We start from the raw sequence: 16,447 nt of genomic DNA, 5'->3' as shown, positions 1-16,447 counted from the left end.
ACAAATTGAACGGGGAGGAGAATAATAAAAAAAAAAAAAAAAAATTCACCGCTTTTTTGTCCGCTACACCTTCCTTCTATTTAGGTATGTACTTCTTCAGTGTCTTTGTTTCTTTCGTAGACTTTAGCCTACTTTTGCGCCAAAGCGCATCGGTCCGCCTACTGCCCCCTCCCTCCACCCTTTTGCTTCGGGACTAACAAACCGCATTTGCGCTTTCTCCCGCCTCCCTCCTCTTTACTTATTTTTACTGAAAAAAAAAAAAAAAAAAAAAAATTATAGCAGTACACCTTTCCAACATATTGTTTATACCTTCAATGTCGGCAGAGCACACACACATCTTCAGCTATGGTGGTAGTTGGTCCAGAGCTGTCGGGTCGGTCACTCACATTGCAGCCCCAATACATCGTTGCCAACCTTTTCTTTTAGCTTTGGCTACTTGACACACGTCATTTGATACGTATTCCTATTAGTACACGATTCTTCTTCGCTATTAAAACAGAAAAAAAAAAATTATGCGACAAACATTATGTATAAAAAAAAATGTCTTCAAAATTATTACGCGACATGGTATTTAGGTGCAGGTCGATCGAGTGCTCCGTTATCCTTCGTTTAAAATAAGGTCTTCAGTCTCCTTTGCAAAGTCTTTTTTCGTGTACGATAGAAATAACACGGCTGGTGCAAGTTCATCTGATTTTTTTTTTTTTTTTTTTCATTTCCTTCTCAGTTTTCATGTTGGGGCAGAATTGTTTTGCTTAGTGCTCAGACGGTTCAGGTCATTAGGGCGACGGCTGTTCTCGTTTCGTTCCTTTATTCTTTTTCCTAGTCCATTATTTATGACTTTTTCTTTACCGCAAAACATCGAACGCACGACCATCACCTCTCGCGTGTGTGTGTGTGTATGTACAAAGTCAGCGGGTCTTTTTCTTTATTTCCCTCAAAGTACAATGCACTCTGCCAATTTTTGCAGCAGTTTATTACATTTCTTTTTCGCCAGTTCCGAAAGATGTTCACGCTTTCGTCCCTCTTTTGTTTTGTAAAGTTCAACCGGCCAAAATACCGATCGTGCGAACGAGAGAAATATAAAAGACTTGAGAGCACGCAAAACTCGAGTACCTTGCTCCACATCCTCGAGCGTCCCCTCCCCCCCTCATGTGTGTGTAACGGGCTTTATTAAAAATTCAAAACATTTGTTGTTTTTTTTTCGTTCTTAGTTTTCCTTTTGTTTTCTCCGCCTCCCGTGTTGATGTAAAAAAAAAAAAGATTGCGGTTAAAAAGACGACACGCTAAGTGGGGCCGAAAGGGACGATACATATCCTAGCGGCCAATTGTGCCACTTCATCTGCGTTACATAAGATAGAAGCGTTCGAATATGGTTCGCCAAACCGATCGAATATCATAACCGGTTTTAATTTTTAATTATTAGAAAATAAGAAAAAAAAACATGGAAATGGAACGAAATCTCATTTTCTTAAAAATAGAAGAAATGATTTAAAACAAGAAAAAGCGGGAACTGTGTCGTTTCGCATCACATAAGAAATATAAGGCTCTGCCCCAACTATTCACCACCCACTTACGCGGCTTTATCGGACAGTTTAAAAAAGAAAAACACGCACTAAACAGGTGAAAAAGAAATCGTCTTTCTTCTTCTCTGAATCAGAACGAGGTAAATAATCGCTATAAATAATCCTACGATAAGAATAAAAAGAAACACACACAAAAAAAAAACCATGTTTATGACGGGACCGATTTTTTAAAGGAGAAAACGGACAGTACTTAATAATAATAGTTGATGCACGCGTTACTCGGAAAGTCAGACGGCCAGAACGGTGACGACGAGCGACACACATTTCGCCCGCCCGTGTAACGAACAAAGAGGAAAATATGCGACAATCGTCCGTTCGTTTTTTTAACGAGAAAAGAAGGTACGTATGCTATTTCAGGTCGGGACCGCCATATTTCTTCCTCGTTGTTCTCACACACGTTTTACATCCGCAAGGATAAATAACAGCTCGAGATTTAAGCGACGTCCCTCCAGCCATTTGTCATTCTCAGACTTTCCATCACGCACAAACAATCCGCGTAATCAACACCGACGTTAAAAATAAAAAAATTAAACTGATGAAAAGCGACTTGGCGCTCCATGGAAGGGAGGAAAAAAAATTCCATTCAACACATGCTAATTTCGGATTGGGACTAATCACGGGCTAAAGGACAACGTCACTGCGTCTACATTTGTCTGTTCTACATAAAGGTCACGGTTAAATGCATCAACCAGACTCTAAAAGCCGCCAATTTTTCGGTTGTTCCGCCTCGAGGAAAAGATTATGTTGCCCTTCAGGTGCCCTACCGTGCCGTGTATCGCCCCATTACGGGACACGAGCGGTCGTACAGAATTCAGGGTGTTCTGCCAAAAACCGTTGCATGGAGCGGAAGGAGACGTAGTTAACTTACTCAACAAACCCGAAAACAATCCAAAAATTATTGCAACTGTGCTTTTTTTTCGCAATCCCCTCCCTACTGCTCGTTGCTGCTCACGACGTGAAAGGCTTTGTTACTTTTTTAATAAGCGCCGCAAAAAAAAGGTAATTCAGATTGGGGAAGTGGATAGTAATCAACATAATAGTTACGAGCAGAAGAGCGAAAAAAAAAGGACCAACGGGAAAGAGAAAATGGACCTGCAATTGAGGAAGTTATAGTGCAGGTAACATTAAATTTTAGTGATGTTGAAACATGCGTGTGTCGCCGAACCCCACTTTGGGAACTAGACGCACGCACATTAAGTAATAATTGGATAGTCGAGACTATCGAAACGGTTCGAGGAGAAAGCCATCGCATCTTGAGGCGGCCATTTGAAATCATTTCTATAAGACCCAGCTTTCACGGTCTGAATTTAAAAAAAGACGCGCGATCTAAAAGACTAGTGTGGAATGGGGCTCGAAAGACCGTTCTATCAATGCAAAACTGGCGTACATCTGCTCGCAAGCGTAAAATGGGGTCATTGACAGTAAGAAAATTTTTTTTTCTGAATCGGAAACATTGTAAAAATTTCTAGGGGAAACCTGAGATCCATACAACAATGAGAACTTTCTCATTGATATAGGCACATGTGCTTCTGGTTCTTTTAGGCCGATAAGAAAACACAGCCTTTAAAAATTGCGTTCCCAAGGCTCGCGATAGCTCAGCTTCAGATGATCGAAAACGTCTCGCTCTGTTTGAGCAGGTAGCCAACGGTGCTGTGAATCGTTACCAAGAATTGCTGATTAGACATGACTCTCGCATGTATCCGTTCCTAGACTTATGACGCGGGGCTATGAATATAAAAGATTGGCCCACCTGTCGCTTGTCATAAAGACCAGTGCTGCTCAGGGAGTAGTTGAGGGCATCTTTCGCGTACTGGCGCAGGCAGCGGTTGTACTGTTTATTGCCGGTCCATCCTATCTGAGCATAGGGATACTGTGCAGTTCTTGAGCCAACTAAATCCACCCGTATTGCTCGCCAAGGGCGAGCTGAATCCACCAACTGGAAAGGCCCTAGATTCTTTTCGGCTAACAAGGAAACAGACAATATGTGGCACAAGAACGTCATAAACTAAATATAGTAGTATACTTGAAAAGTCGCGTCGTTCAAGCTGGTCGAAACGATCATCAAGCGGATACTTCAAAATAATCATGATCTGTAGTAAATGGTCTTTTGCTGCTCCAGCAGGAAGTGGACTGGAATCGATTTCAGCACCTTTCGGCCCGTCTGCGCGCGAAGACCGTGACCAAACGACCAGACCTTTTTTGTCCAGTTCGTCCCGAACGGTTGCAATTAAACCGTGGTCATTATGCTCACGCTCTGGATACGAAAACAGCACGTCCAAGTCGTGACCACTAGATTTCCCTCTAAAATAACACCCATCATTATTTATTTGAACATCATCCTTAGCTTTCATGTCACTTTAGGCAAGAATTAATCGTCTTACCGGCGAAATCCTCCATTCATGCTAGTCACGACTGATGGTAAGATACGTTGAGCTAAGGCTGTGATGTGCTTGTATGTGTTCTCTGCTTCTGCCAACAGCAGCGGTTGATTCAAATCGTCGTAGAAAGCCACTCCTTTACGAAAGGAAATTAATAATTATCATTTGTAAACGTTGGGTTGAAGTCGGGATTAATTTTAGGGAAGAGTACCGTATGAAATCATATTATCTTTGCTGACATCCAACTGATCAAAGCGTTTTTTTACGTCTTCAGCCGTGCGTAGACCCATAGCATACCATTTCTTGGCAATAGAAGGACCTACTCCAAAGACTTTACAAAATATCTGAGAAAATGAAAAGAAAAGAAATAAAAACGAGACAATGCAATAGTTGCAATAGCAATAGTTACGAAATGCACAAACTTGAAAGGAAAGAAATTTCTTGTCGTTTCTCTTTTCCTCCACTTCCTGGCTGTGCCCAGATTCAACGATCTGTGTAGCGACGCGCAATGCATGGCCATCACCAAGGTCTTTTATTCCTTTTAACTGTTTCAATCAAAATTAGAAGTTAAAGTTAGGGATGCAGATATGTTAGAGATTTTCAGTTTCTTTACCTGACGTGGGTTTGTCACTCGGAAAGGCAAGCATTTTACTGCTGCCGCTGCTCGTGCAAAAGCAAGCGCACGTCGCTCGTCGGTAACAGTTTGATGACATAGTGACCAATATTCCCTTAGTAAATCAAGTGCTTCCTGTAATATCATTGGAAATACAATAGAATAACCCATTATGTTTCGTACATCTTGCAGGTAGTTGTGAACATGAAAATCACGGAGACATCTGAAGTACTATGTTATAAATAAAATGAGCTATTGTAAAGTGTGCTTACTGCTATATCCTTGTTCTGGTGGTCTAGTACAGCTCTTCTTTCAGCAACACATTCATTGAACTTGCTCAAATCAAAGTTTGGGTCTGGATACAACGATGTTTCTTCTTGTGGGATATTAACTGATATTGATTCAGAAGTGGGCAGCGATGGGAGAAGATAGCCAGTCACTGATACCAGAGAATTAAACCTGTGAAGAAAAAGTCTTTAGCAATACCTTTCATAGCTTTATTTCATTTAATTGTAGCATTCTAACTTCGAACATTCAACAAGCCATTGTGATTCCACAATATAACCATTCCAGTTTCTGATTTTCTTAAGTTCTTTACTGTTCCAAACATCCTCTTTAGATTGTAGTTCTGATACGATGTGAGTCACATCAGCCCTTTGAAAATTAACCTTAATTAAGATACATCATGACTACGTTAAATGAAGTTTTTATCACGTCATAGCATTCGATAACTGAAATCCATTCTTTATGGCGGAACGCTTCATGATATCCAATCTTTTAGGTCCAATACCCTCTGGATGTATGTAAATAATTATAGGTTTCGATTCAGGGCTTTTGGCGGGAAAAATCTTTTCCGCTTGACCATTCGCATCATCATGCTGTTTTCTCTTTTTGATTGAGGGTGAAAGGGACATACTGTCTTTGAAAAGGATGAATTTAACGGTGCAAACGCAAAGTAGGAGAAACGCTATAACTTTGAATCGTCGGATTTCACATTGTTTTTATGTGACTGCACATGTGGGACGTAAATTCCAAGAAAAACGCCATCTAGGCAAGCACTACGAAACCAAGATACAAATTCAATTCAACTTTTCGTTTTCAGAGGAAACTAAGCACTTCACCACCCATTTAACCTAACAAAAACTGTTGGCCATTCCATCGTACATCCATTTTCACACACGTGGAAAAGTTCATCTATGCTAATTTTGCAATGGCACACGTACAATTTGCTTACAACTTTGAACGACTGTTAAAAATTCTGGATAATTAATGTACAGACGTTTGAGAAAGTATGGGATGTAAAAGAAGTGAGTGAGATTGTTTCTACTTTTAAAGAAATTATTTTTCTAACAGAGCTTCATGGACGGAATCCATAACGTCACTAGCTAAACCATAGACATGACCTATATGGAAATTTGTGATACGAATTGTCTCTAGGATAACTTGAATGGACAAACACATGGGAAATTAATTAGTCGAATTGGTATATTTACCTCTGTTAAATATTGTAGGATTGTGAGGATATTGGCGGCAACAATTTGATCCAGAAGAAATCGCACAGGTGCATGTCGTTCAGAGAGCAGGAAAGGACGGTGTGAACGCAGACGTTGCCGACTGCCCTTACTTAACATTTGGCGCGACTGCAATAAATCAATTTTAATTTCAATGGCTGACAACGTTTAAGGTATCACGTTGCCAAAACTGTTAAAAATAAACAACTAGTTAAATTAATTAAAAATATATTTTAAAAAGTCTTGTCCATCAAAGATCTGTTTTTTTTTTAAATAATGCCATTAATAAATAGAAGCTCTAGTGGATAGGCAACAACTTCCTCAAGTAAAGCGTACGGGTCAACGCTGTGGCAATTGGCTTTAGTCGATGACGTCACCAGTCAGCCATTGTATTGGGCATACAGCACACGTCAACGAGCATGTCGTGTATTAAACTTTATCTGCGTGGCATAAACTATTGGAAGTCACCAAAGAATTGTATTTCTTCCAATAATCGATAAACTTACCGTTGGACAAAAATTCGGCATTCTACGTCTTGCAATATACAACCGTTTATCTGCCTTTATTAAGCAAAATGGATGTGAAAAATGAAAAAGATGGCGGAATAGGTCCCCCCTTAACATTCAGGACAAAGCCGTTCCAATTTGGTATTACAGCCAGCATACTACGATTGCTGTGCAAAGTGTGCAGTCGGTGACGTGTACAATCAGTGACTCCTCTCATTAATAGCATCGGTTTAAAGTGCCATTTCATTTGGTCCCACGGTGTTTTATTAATTTAGAAACCAACCGGCTCGGTCGCCATTTGCTTCGACAACATCCGCCTGAAAATCGACTGCACCTGTTCAACTAGCATGTGTTCATTTTTCGTAATGTATCAATTACGTACGTCACTAAGCTTTTTTGTTTGACTAGTTACTAACACATTGCTAAAGCTTGTGTCGATTCAGACGAGTACCTATAAAAGTAGCAAATATCATGGAGAAAGATGAGTCATCTAAAAAGTGGAGAAAACACCAGACAACTCAGCAGCTGAAAATGCATATTTCGTCTTGTATAATTGTAAGTTCTTTTTAATTTTACGTTTCGTATGCCAAATATGTGCTAATAGAATGTTCTTTCCACTAAGTTGATTTTTGCGGTTGTATTTGTGATTCACTTGCTTGGAGCTTTCGCCACGGTTAACAGTATCCATGTTGAACGAGACAATGGAAACAGTAAGCATCATATTAAAATTGCTTAGTGGATCATTATCTACTGAATGCCATAATTTACATTGCTCTCAACATTTGTCACTTGGTTTCAGCTACACCAATGGAGACAACAACTACTGATCAAGTTGAAGAAGGCGAAGTCAACCATGCTGTCGATCAACCCGTCACCCCTCGTCGTTTAAGTTTTTCGGAGCGTCGAATAGCTTGCCTTAATGCTTGCAATATTGTCATCGAATACCTGTCGGCGTGGCGTGCCTGCAGAGCGCACTGCTATTACCTTTATGGAACGGGCGGATATGGTAGACGGTAATGTCTTTTTCTTTACCGCTTGTGTCAATGTTGTTGTGGTTGCCCCCTAGCTGAAAAAAGCTTGATGATTGTACGAAAGTTATTTGTTTCTCTTCATAGCACCATTTCACTCTGAGTTCTAAAATCCCATCAACATAAACTGTTATGAATAAACGGCTGACATTATTGACTGTTTTTCTCAGGATACTGTACATTTGTGTATTTAAAAGCAGTTTACAGTATGTTGAAGTGAAATAGTAGTAGTGCGAGCTATGGTGTGAGGAATGCATAGAATGAAAATCCATATAGTTTTCTTTATCTGCCAAGAAGGTAACCATTTGAATGTACACAAGTGTACAAACTCTGCGTGACCTTCAGTTAAATAGTACTAATAATCCGTGATTTATCGTCTTCCGTAGGCGGATTGCGGTGCCGGGAATGAAGGCTGAGGCGGAGTAGACCAAGATGGTCGAGTCGGGGCGGCCCAAAATGGTGGCTGTGTGCTCTCTTGATAAGATGGTTGTGCAGCTGGGGCCTGTTGGTGACCAGTATGGTGGGCCGGGACCTCATATGCTGGGGATTGAATTGAGGTAGAAGTTCCAGCTGATCCAGTAGCTCCAGCGGGGCCAGCAGGTCCGGGTGCACCGGGAGAGCCTGGTCCTCCCTGAGGACCAATTGGTCCTTGGGGTCCCGGTGCTCCTTGAGGTCCAGCAGGGCCGGGTCCACCAGGGAAACCTGGTGCACCAGGTTGACCCTGAGGTCCTGGGCCTCCAGCAGGTCCAGCTGGTCCAGGTCCGCCGGGACCACCAGGTGATCCTGGAGCACCAGGTTTACCTTGTTGTCCTGCAGGTCCTAAATTACCAGGTGCTCCTGGAGCTCCTGGCGCTCCATTGAAACCATCCTTGCCAGGTTGGCCGGGTTGTCCGGGTCCACCTACATTTTGAAATTGAGGTATGAGTACAAATCAAATGCAATGGATGAAAATAGTTCAGTTACCTGGTGATCCAGGACCGCCGGGGAATCCGTCTTTTCCTGGAGCACCTGGTCTGCCTGGCAGACCGTCTTTGCCTGGTCCGCCGTTACCGCCGGGGGGTCCGACCGGTCCCGCAGGTCCAGCAGGGCCCGGAGAGCCGGGTGCGCCTGGACGTCCATCATTGCCAGGGCCTCCGGGGGAGCCGGGAGTTCCAGCTTCGCCTTTAGGACCAGGAGTTCCAGGGAAACCACTGGTGCCAGGAGAACCAGCAGGTCCAAGTGCTCCGGCTGGGCCTACAGGACCTTGGGGTCCAGGTCTACCAGGAGTGCCAGGAGCTCCATCTCTACCAGGGGAACCTGGGGGTCCGGCTGGTCCAGCGCTATTTGAAGTCGACGTTTGGCCTGGTGCGCCTGTTTCACCTTTCGGTCCTGGAGCTCCTGGGGCTCCATTGTTACCGTCTCTGCCTGGTGTTCCTGGAGCTCCATTGAGACCAGGAGCTCCATTATTTCCAGGAGCTCCCTTAGCTCCAGGAAATCCAGGTCCTCCTGGGGCTCCTGGAGCTCCGTTCGAACCACGTTCGCCAGCTGGTCCTGGTGCACCTGGAGCACCATTGAGTCCTGCGGGACCTTGGGGTCCCGGTCCACCTGGAGTGCCTGGATTTCCAGAATCTCCTTTAGGTCCAGCAGGTCCTGGTGCACCAGGCGGACCAGGAGGTCCAGCCACAACTGTTGGTTGGCTTTGGCCCCCACCATAACCACCTCCTTGGGCACCAGCAGCACCGGCAGGTCCAGGTGGGCCTGGTGGACCAGCAGCTCCCTTCAGCCACGGCAGGTACCTGTTTTTTTTGCAAATTGCATATTTAATCCAGTTAAATCTTGTGCCTCAAATAATTTCATTTGAAATCACTTACTCGATGAACTGTTCCCATTGTCTTTGGATTTCTTCCATTTGAGGCCTAGGGCGGATTTGGAGATTTGAGGATGACGGAGATCCTCCCCATGATCCAGTGGAAGCGTGAGCAGCTGCCTGGACGTGATGCTGAGCAGGTTCAAAGTGAGCAGCTGCCTGGACGTGATGCTGAGCAGGCTCAAAGTTAGCAGAAGCAAACGCTCCCGAAGTCTGTGTTCCCCATTGTTCAAGTGACACCTGAGGAGACACCTCAACCGCTTGTGGAGCAGGTCCATATTGCTGGGTAGCCCCGTATTGCGGAGCAGCAAAAGCAGTCGCAACCAAAAACGGTAGGATAATCTTAAACACATTAGAATACGTGAGTGTCTGATGCAAATTAGGTGACTTAAAATATTAAAACTTACTACTGCCTTCATGGCTGTTGCGTCTTAGAAGTTAAAAGGCAGTCGATCAATTAGCAGCTGTAAAGTCTGTAAGTGTAACCAATCGAAAGAAATGAACGGTGGGCGTTTAAAGTTAAAGATGACATGAAAGTTATGACTTTAATATCTACCTTTTGGGGAGGTGTATCTCAATACAGAAGAGACTGAACACTGCTGATTGAAGACGGCTGGACGCTTGCCTTTTAAGCTGATGGTTGGGTCCGGTGAATGTGAAAGAAAAAGAACGTCGCGTAACTCAAGCCGCAGGGTTGAAGACGAAGAGCTCTGTAGTTAGACGCACACTTTGATAGAGAGAGAAATGTGCTGCGAGAGTGAATGTGAGTGAGAGGAAAGAAAGTGTAAACGCAATAGGATAAAGACTAAGCGAATCTTTTGAAATGGACAATTGACACAGTTTCACTTTTTCTTTGAATTGCTGTTCGGGACTGACGAGATGTAACGCTATGGTAAATGAAGAACAAAACATGACACGTGCTTTTCATTGTCCGTCGCAATTCCAGTTTGCATTAAAATTATCATTTTCTCGGTTGGTGGGGTAATTCTGAAGAAAACAGATTTAAACCTCATGCCTTTTCATTTTATGGAACTATTTGGAAGAACATTTGTCCTCATTTTGCTTATAGCATTAAATCATTTAGTTACAAGGATTCACACGCTTTCGAGTTTTGACGTTCCGTGATACCGATTGCATCCTTCACTGTTTGAAAGAGCTTTGAAATATTTAGTTCATGAACAACTCAAGGATGTATGCACTGCCAGAGCAAGATTATGCAATTTAATATCTCTAGGTGAACGCAATATTTACGACTGCAAAGTATGCGAAAGTGAAATCGTAAATGAGTTAACAGCCAAATAACAATAAAAGTGTGGACATGAATAACCAAAAGAAGACCACAGCGAAACACCTCATTTCGCTACGTAAACATTAGTTACATGACTCGACATCTGTCTTCTCTTTTTTTTTTTGAAGGGGGTTCCTTTAAATTGCCTCGTCAACTCAGCTGGACATCAGACATGCATGACATTCTTTACTCTCTAAAATGACATGTTCACAAATGTGTTGCACAAAAGGGGCTTTTGCGGTTACTTTCCACAAATTACGTGCGTGTTTTTCTAAACTTGTTTTCGTTAATTGTAAAACAAGTTTCCTGCCAATAATTGAATTTTTTTTAAGGTTTATCATCCCTGTGCAGATCCTTAGCCTAAGGATCTTCGTCACCCGTTGTCATTACCTCAAAAATTGGGTTCGGCAATGCGAGTTTTACCTATGCACGTTATCGCCTCCAGTCGTCAAGGTGGGCGGTAAACATGGCCGACCTGCTGTCCTTTTTTGCCAAGATCTGGAAAGGTGTTTTCGTCGTTTTTCGTGTGGGAAGCGTTCACATCACGAAAGATTCTTTTATTCATCGACAGCAACAGATTGGAAACATCCTTCTGTGGGTCCACATCTATTTGTGATTTGCGTGATTACAGATTCCCTTGCTGGTAACTTAATCTCATTTTTATGACATAAATTGGAATGTACTTGGTTTTCTCTTATTAGCTAGCGATTGCAATCACCTGGATGCTCGTCTTTCCATCTGAGCAACGACCAATGCTAAAACCATGACGTTTAAGTACCACAATTGTTTAGTTTGATACGTATACACACGACCAAAAGTGTGAAGAAAAGAAACTAAACAGGGGCAAGGCTCTCAGGGTATTTTCCTTTTTTTTTTTTACTTGTACATTCAAACTTTCTCTCAATCTCGTTCTTCTCTTTGCAGCAAGCCGAAGAAGAGGCTATTCGATCATGCACATTTACACCTGCCCCCTTTTTAGATACGGTGTTGAACTAACACGAAGTTTAAGGATGCTGCGTAACGAAAGAGAAGGTGCGATGTCATATTACATCTTTCTTTATCATAAAAGTGGAACGGGTTTGCACGGTACATCAAAATGAGGACCGTGCTTAAAGTAAACAAGATGACAATCCAATTTGCATACGTGTGAATGCAAGAAAGCCGACTGTAATACAATGGAGCTGTGGAGATGAATTCGATCGGCATAGGTTGTTTAAACACGAAGGTAAATAATTTGAGGTTACTTCTTGTCCTACATAAAACAAAAAAAAATCCTATCGCAAATCCTTATTTCTGTAAGGATCCAGAACATGTTAACTATAATCACAGCCATACCTTTATTCGGTTGCGGATGATGAAAAATCACAGCTTTTACAAAGAAAGTAGACGACTGTGTTTGAATAGTTCTCTTTTAATAATAACAAAAATGATAATTTCAATTCTTACGATTTGTAAACAGAAATATTTACGAAGAACAACTACTGGAAAAGTTCAGTACCGGACAGTAGCATCTGAAAGATTTAAACAACATCGTCATTTCCTATCGATCCTCCATACCCACCGGATCCACCTCCTTGTGGGGAATAAGGTGTTTGTAACGGAACACCTGTTCGTGATTGGAAAGAGCTGATTCCATCGGTAATGTTACTGTCATTGCGTCCTCCAATTACGAGTTTCTCGTGATGAATTTTCTGACGCTGACCTAATCATAATCGATTTAGCAATGCGTTGTATTCTTGCTTGTGATTTTGACTAACCTTTTCCATTTTCATTGTCTTCTCCGTCATAGGTCTTACTAAAATCGATTCCTGATTCATAGAGATCCATCGTTTACATTAAATTGCTCTTCAAAAAATTTGATTAGATAAATCTTGAAAACTCGCCTTTGTCTTGTTTCGTGGCCTTACTTGCGTCGACACTGCATTGAATCAAGACCAACAGCAAGAAGCACACGACCGGTAATGTAATCTGTATAAAGACGGAAGTTTAAATCAAATCAATTATTAATTCTATTAAATTAAAATGACAATTCTTTTGTTCCACCTTTTGCATGTTCAATCGGACTATACAATCCAGCACCGAAGACGGTGTTCAACTGCTGTTCAGCTCGTTCTACGCAGCGGTTATAAATACCACCAGGTGTTGCACCCATTTTAATAGGAAAGGAAAATTCGCAAACGTTCATATTTTACTCATAAGCATTTCCTTTTGTCACTTTTTTTTCTTTCTTCCCCCTAGGATTTTTCTGTTGCGCTTAATAACCCAAACAAAGGCAATTATTAATGACGTGCAATCTACCGCAACTTTCCTTTCGTTGTCTACAGGTATGCGACTCCGCCCAACGTGTTGGCTCACATTTTTTTGTTTTTCACAACCCAAAACGTTCGGTGAAATTCTGTACCAACGAAGAAGAAAAAAAAAGATATCGGTGCTGTTACGTACGATGCTGCACTGTCCACTTCGTGTTCCATTGAAGCAAATAAGGTACAATAGAACGGTTATTATCGTCTAATTGAGAAAGTAGGCTAAGCACAACTGAGGCAGTAGATTCCTTGTTTTTGCTTAGCATAATTTATGAACTCCTTGCAACAGTCAAGCGCGTAAGGGACTTGCATTCCACCACGTTTCACTTTCTAACCATGTCACGGTGATCTGGTTTTATCCTCACAAAAAGCAAATGATTTCAATAATTAGTTCGTCATTTGTATTTGATTATTTCGAGCTAGTAAATTGATTATCTCTTAGTGTTGTTAGGATGAATATTAATACAATTCCTCTTTTCATTTCCTCAGGAAAACTTGATAGAAGAAGGTTGGAGAAGAAAAAATTAAAGTTAAATTCTTTAGTAGCCTCCGACAGCATGGGAACTACCATAAGAGGAGACCGGACCCTGATACGATGATGCAATCGGAGCAGGAACGTAAGGAACACTTGCAGCTCCACCGTATCCACTTGAATGACCTCCACCGTAGCCACCTCCATAAGAGGCAACTGGAGTTGGGCGATAATGAGCTACAGATGGTGATTGGTACGTTGGGGCCGAAGCTGATGGGTGAACGTGGACGTGAACAGGTGAGCCTGTTAACGAATGGAGACCTATTATTTCGGTTCGTGCTAATAATTTTGTGGCTAAGGTGGAGAGCATAAGACTTCCAAGTACCTGTGTGTGCTCCGTATCCAGCGGACTGACCGATTCCATGACCTCCGTAAGAGCCGGGACGTGCTCCGTAACCTCCTGCTGAAGATCCGTGGCTTCCTCCATATCCTCCTGCGGACGATCCGTGGCTTCCTCCATATCCTCCTGCGGACGATCCGTGGCTTCCTCCATATCCTCCTGCTGACGATCCGTGGCTTCCTCCATATCCGCCTCCGCCATATGATGGAACAGGTACGGGAATAGGTTTGGGTGCGGGAACATGATAGAAAACTGGATGAGGAGCAGGTACGATAATGACGTGCTGTTGTGCTGAGCCATAGCCTCCGCCACCATGTCCACCGCCGTAGCCTCCACCTCCATGTCCTCCGCCATAGCCTCCACCTCCGTAGCCTCCTCCGTAGCTCATTCCTCCGCCGTATCCACCGCCATATCCTCCACCTTTTTTTTTTCAACGATTTTAAGTTAATTGCCATAAAACCGTGTTGATGTAAATTTCATCAACCTTTCCCTTTGGTTGCATCGATCCCGTTAATCAACACCAGTCCAAATAGCAGAAAATATTGAATCATATTTATGTTAGTCTTCGTGGGTTGGAAATGGCCTTTAAACATAATCAATTTGATCAGTTTTATTGAATGTAAGTTAACCTTTCTGTCTTACCTTGCAAGAGGTTTGTCTTCTAAGACTGAGGTGGCAGTTTAACTGTGCCTAAACGGTCAACACTTGTCCGCTTTTATACCAAAAAGTTAGACCCCGTTCGGAAGTCAAAGACCGAGTCACCATCGAAGAATAGAAACGAAAGTGACTAGGATAGCCGCGTGAAAAATCTAGTCGTTTTCCATTTGCGTTTATTCTTCAGAAAAATCTTATTGATCCAGCGTAACGGGCCCTCAATATCATCGCCACGATTCGTGTGAGTCGCCCTTTCACGTCTCGTCTGAGGGAAAAAACCGGACTCACCCAATTTCCTTAAGCCATTTTCCATTGTGATTTTAGGGGGGGGAAATCCTTATGTAACGTGACACAGAAGACGTTGTCGAACAGAGTCATGAAAAGTGAGAGTTAGTCTAAAATGTGAGACAGAGGACAAAGAGGTCGTTAATGTCCCCAGGATGATAAGGACAATGGCTGCTTCACGAGAAACAATGTTAATATGCTTTATATTAAACATTTGTGATGAAAGGGACAGTTTCACAAGAGGGTGTTCCAAAACCATTTGAGGATTGAAGAGGCGAGAGTTAACCGTCGTAGCTGAAGGGAAAAACCCTATTCCCCAATTTTCCATTTGCAAACCACGAATGACTCACATTTTGAAAAAAGCTTTTGATGTATCTGTGGCCTACAAAAGACCTCATTGCGTTGGTGTTAGCCCCAAAGTCGTGAGCACGAATCGCCGGCCAGAAGCCACAGCAACGCACGAAGGGGATAGTAAGGAACTAACATTCTCGTTTAACACGGTTCTTAATAATCTCTGTATTAGTGACATAAGGGCAATGAAACAAGACGGGCAAGAAAAACTATGTACCACGTCAAGTGGTAGATATACTATGATGGTTATCTAGTTCCAAAAATCTCCCGCTTTAGGAAAATTACTGAGAAAGGAAGGAGGTGCGTATTCGTTTCCGGCCGATTCTCCATGTCCTCCGAAACCTCCGTAACCACTATCGTGTGATGAATAAGATTCTGCCGGACTGTTATATTGCTGACTCACGTATCCATCGCCGCCTTTGTTGTGGCCTTTGTGGTGCCCTTTGTGATGGCCCTTATGGTGACCTTATCATTAAAAATTTGAAATGATTGTTCAAATGTCTAAGTTAACACAACACAGTTGATTTCTATGACAGATTAATGTGTTGTTCCAGGTGCCTACCTTTTCCGCCTTCTGCTCCGTATCCTCCGTATTCACCTCCACCATACTCACCTCCACCTTTATTGTGTCCTTTATGATGTCCCTTGTGATGTCCTGTACTATGACCTGGTAAAAAATCAGGCGAATTAACGATCATCAAATAATTCAATCGACTTCTTGAAAGTTCAGTTGATTACCTTTCTCATCACCATAATTCATTCCTCCGTGTTCTCCAGGGTAGCCTCCTCCACTGTAGCCTCCTGCACCGTACCCACCTCCGCCATAATCTCCTCCACCGTAGTCTCCTCCACTATAATCCGAACCTGATAATCCCATAGAAAGAAAAACGAAACATTTTAATTTCCAGACCTTCGAACATAACGGATCGAGTGGGTTAACCTTTCCCTTTTTCCTTCTTCCACGTCGCTTCTGCGCCATGTTGAACTAAGATCACCCCAATCACCGACAAGCAGATGAATGTAACCTGTTAAAGCGTAAGTTGTTAGATTAACAAAGAAACTAAAGTTTAAAATGAATTCAATTAATGTTTTTGTGTTTTTGCCTTTTTCATGTTGGATGTCGGAACGCACAAGCTGCTACCAATGAGGATTCTCAATTGTTGTTCCTACAGTTTTAACATTCGCTTATATAGGACTGTAGATGACGCTGTTTTTGAAAACCAACCGGA

General features: G+C 42.4%; 6 protein-coding genes across 9 annotated transcripts; 1 reads left to right on the top strand and 5 right to left on the bottom strand.

The window, feature by feature from the left end:
* Nucleotide 1: 1 nt before the first annotated feature.
* Nucleotides 2-5,488, bottom strand: LOC130689568 (DNA nucleotidylexotransferase-like). Its single transcript, XM_057512512.2, has 12 exons — nt 5,289-5,488; nt 5,100-5,228; nt 4,847-5,033; nt 4,575-4,709; nt 4,384-4,506; nt 4,173-4,305; nt 3,965-4,097; nt 3,607-3,884; nt 3,334-3,545; nt 560-3,233; nt 310-487; nt 2-247 (listed from the first exon to the last, which is right to left on the bottom strand). The coding sequence occupies exons 1-10, from the start codon at nt 5,486-5,488 to the stop codon at nt 3,147-3,149; spliced, it is 1,617 nt and encodes a 538-aa protein (XP_057368495.1). The 3' UTR covers nt 2-247; nt 310-487; nt 560-3,146.
* A 1,537-nt stretch (nt 5,489-7,025) lies between these two features.
* On the top strand, nt 7,026-7,728 carry LOC130689618 (uncharacterized). Its single transcript, XM_057512574.1, has 3 exons — nt 7,026-7,146; nt 7,214-7,301; nt 7,391-7,728. Exons 1-3 carry the CDS (start codon nt 7,063-7,065, stop codon nt 7,606-7,608), a joined length of 390 nt encoding a protein of 129 aa, XP_057368557.1. The 5' UTR covers nt 7,026-7,062; the 3' UTR covers nt 7,609-7,728.
* Nucleotides 7,729-7,779: 51 nt separating this feature from the next.
* On the bottom strand, nt 7,780-10,103 carry LOC130689561 (collagen alpha-1(III) chain-like). 2 transcript variants are annotated; one of them, XM_057512504.2, is made up of 6 exons: nt 10,022-10,103; nt 9,873-9,938; nt 9,645-9,807; nt 9,470-9,605; nt 8,583-9,394; nt 7,780-8,519 (listed from the first exon to the last, which is right to left on the bottom strand). In XM_057512504.2, exons 2-6 carry the CDS (start codon nt 9,882-9,884, stop codon nt 7,990-7,992), a joined length of 1,653 nt encoding a protein of 550 aa, XP_057368487.1. In that variant the 5' UTR covers nt 9,885-9,938; nt 10,022-10,103; the 3' UTR covers nt 7,780-7,989. The 2 variants fall into 2 exon arrangements, with proteins under 2 accessions (XP_057368487.1, XP_057368486.1); XM_057512503.2 differs by having other exon boundaries at nt 9,470-9,807.
* Nucleotides 10,104-11,616: 1,513 nt separating this feature from the next.
* LOC130689619 (uncharacterized) lies at nt 11,617-12,952 on the bottom strand. 3 transcript variants are annotated; one of them, XM_057512577.2, is made up of 5 exons: nt 12,797-12,952; nt 12,637-12,721; nt 12,511-12,561; nt 12,252-12,455; nt 11,617-12,161 (listed from the first exon to the last, which is right to left on the bottom strand). In XM_057512577.2, exons 1-4 carry the CDS (start codon nt 12,803-12,805, stop codon nt 12,274-12,276), a joined length of 327 nt encoding a protein of 108 aa, XP_057368560.1. In that variant the 5' UTR covers nt 12,806-12,952; the 3' UTR covers nt 11,617-12,161; nt 12,252-12,273. The 3 variants fall into 3 exon arrangements, 2 of the variants coding, with proteins under 2 accessions (XP_057368560.1, XP_057368558.1); XR_009000759.2 differs by having other exon boundaries at nt 11,619-12,005; nt 12,089-12,455; nt 12,797-12,951; XM_057512575.2 differs by having other exon boundaries at nt 11,617-12,455; nt 12,797-12,951.
* Nucleotides 12,953-13,443: 491 nt separating this feature from the next.
* On the bottom strand, nt 13,444-14,613 carry LOC130689602 (keratin, type I cytoskeletal 9-like). Its single transcript, XM_059495731.1, has 5 exons — nt 14,571-14,613; nt 14,413-14,511; nt 14,265-14,348; nt 13,914-14,231; nt 13,444-13,831 (listed from the first exon to the last, which is right to left on the bottom strand). Exons 2-5 carry the CDS (start codon nt 14,477-14,479, stop codon nt 13,596-13,598), a joined length of 705 nt encoding a protein of 234 aa, XP_059351714.1. The 5' UTR covers nt 14,480-14,511; nt 14,571-14,613; the 3' UTR covers nt 13,444-13,595.
* A 755-nt stretch (nt 14,614-15,368) lies between these two features.
* LOC130689613 (uncharacterized) lies at nt 15,369-16,407 on the bottom strand. The gene is made up of 5 exons (XM_057512569.2): nt 16,322-16,407; nt 16,159-16,243; nt 15,957-16,082; nt 15,781-15,885; nt 15,369-15,683 (listed from the first exon to the last, which is right to left on the bottom strand). The coding sequence occupies exons 1-5, from the start codon at nt 16,328-16,330 to the stop codon at nt 15,469-15,471; spliced, it is 540 nt and encodes a 179-aa protein (XP_057368552.1). The 5' UTR covers nt 16,331-16,407; the 3' UTR covers nt 15,369-15,468.
* Between the last annotated feature and the right edge of the window lie 40 nt (nt 16,408-16,447).

Source organism: Daphnia carinata, chromosome 6 (assembly GCF_022539665.2).
Source record: "Daphnia carinata strain CSIRO-1 chromosome 6, CSIRO_AGI_Dcar_HiC_V3, whole genome shotgun sequence".
Lineage (NCBI taxonomy): Eukaryota > Metazoa > Arthropoda > Branchiopoda > Diplostraca > Daphniidae > Daphnia > Daphnia carinata.
This window is presented reverse-complemented; position numbering and strand designations above follow the sequence as displayed.

Bases quoted from the DNA above. Each gene is read 5' to 3' on its own strand.
- LOC130689618 (XM_057512574.1), top strand. From the start codon at position 7,063: ATGGAGAAAGATGAGTCATCTAAAAAGTGGAGAAAACACCAGACAACT. The intron at 7,147-7,213 runs GTAAGTTCTTTT...CTTTCCACTAAG, and splicing joins ATATTTCGTCTTGTATAATT to TTGATTTTTGCGGTTGTATT. The intron at 7,302-7,390 runs GTAAGCATCATA...ACTTGGTTTCAG, and splicing joins TGAACGAGACAATGGAAACA to CTACACCAATGGAGACAACA.
- LOC130689568 (XM_057512512.2), bottom strand. From the start codon at position 5,488: ATGTCCCTTTCACCCTCAATCAAAAAGAGAAAACAGCATGATGATGCG. The intron at 5,229-5,288 runs GTGATAAAAACT...TAATTTTCAAAG, and splicing joins CAGTTATCGAATGCTATGAC to GGCTGATGTGACTCACATCG. The intron at 4,710-4,846 runs GTAAGCACACTT...ATGATATTACAG, and splicing joins ACCAGAACAAGGATATAGCA to GAAGCACTTGATTTACTAAG.
- LOC130689613 (XM_057512569.2), bottom strand. The intron at 16,083-16,158 runs GTTAACCCACTC...TGGGATTATCAG, and splicing joins GAAGAAGGAAAAAGGGAAAG to GTTCGGATTATAGTGGAGGA. The intron at 15,684-15,780 runs GTAGGCACCTGG...TTTAATGATAAG, and splicing joins CGGAGCAGAAGGCGGAAAAG to GTCACCATAAGGGCCATCAC.
- LOC130689619 (XM_057512577.2), bottom strand. The intron at 12,562-12,636 runs GCGAGTTTTCAA...TCTATGAATCAG, and splicing joins GGCCACGAAACAAGACAAAG to GAATCGATTTTAGTAAGACC. The intron at 12,456-12,510 runs GTTAGTCAAAAT...GATTATGATTAG, and splicing joins AGACAATGAAAATGGAAAAG to GTCAGCGTCAGAAAATTCAT.
- LOC130689561 (XM_057512503.2), bottom strand. The intron at 9,395-9,469 runs GTAAGTGATTTC...CAAAAAAAACAG, and splicing joins CAATGGGAACAGTTCATCGA to GTACCTGCCGTGGCTGAAGG. The intron at 8,520-8,582 runs GTAACTGAACTA...TTCAAAATGTAG, and splicing joins CGGCGGTCCTGGATCACCAG to GTGGACCCGGACAACCCGGC.
- LOC130689602 (XM_059495731.1), bottom strand. From the start codon at position 14,479: ATGATTCAATATTTTCTGCTATTTGGACTGGTGTTGATTAACGGGATC. The intron at 14,232-14,264 runs GTGGAGGCTACG...ATGGTGGCGGAG, and splicing joins CTATGGCGGAGGACATGGAG to GCTATGGCTCAGCACAACAG. The intron at 13,832-13,913 runs GTACTTGGAAGT...ATTCGTTAACAG, and splicing joins TGGATACGGAGCACACACAG to GCTCACCTGTTCACGTCCAC.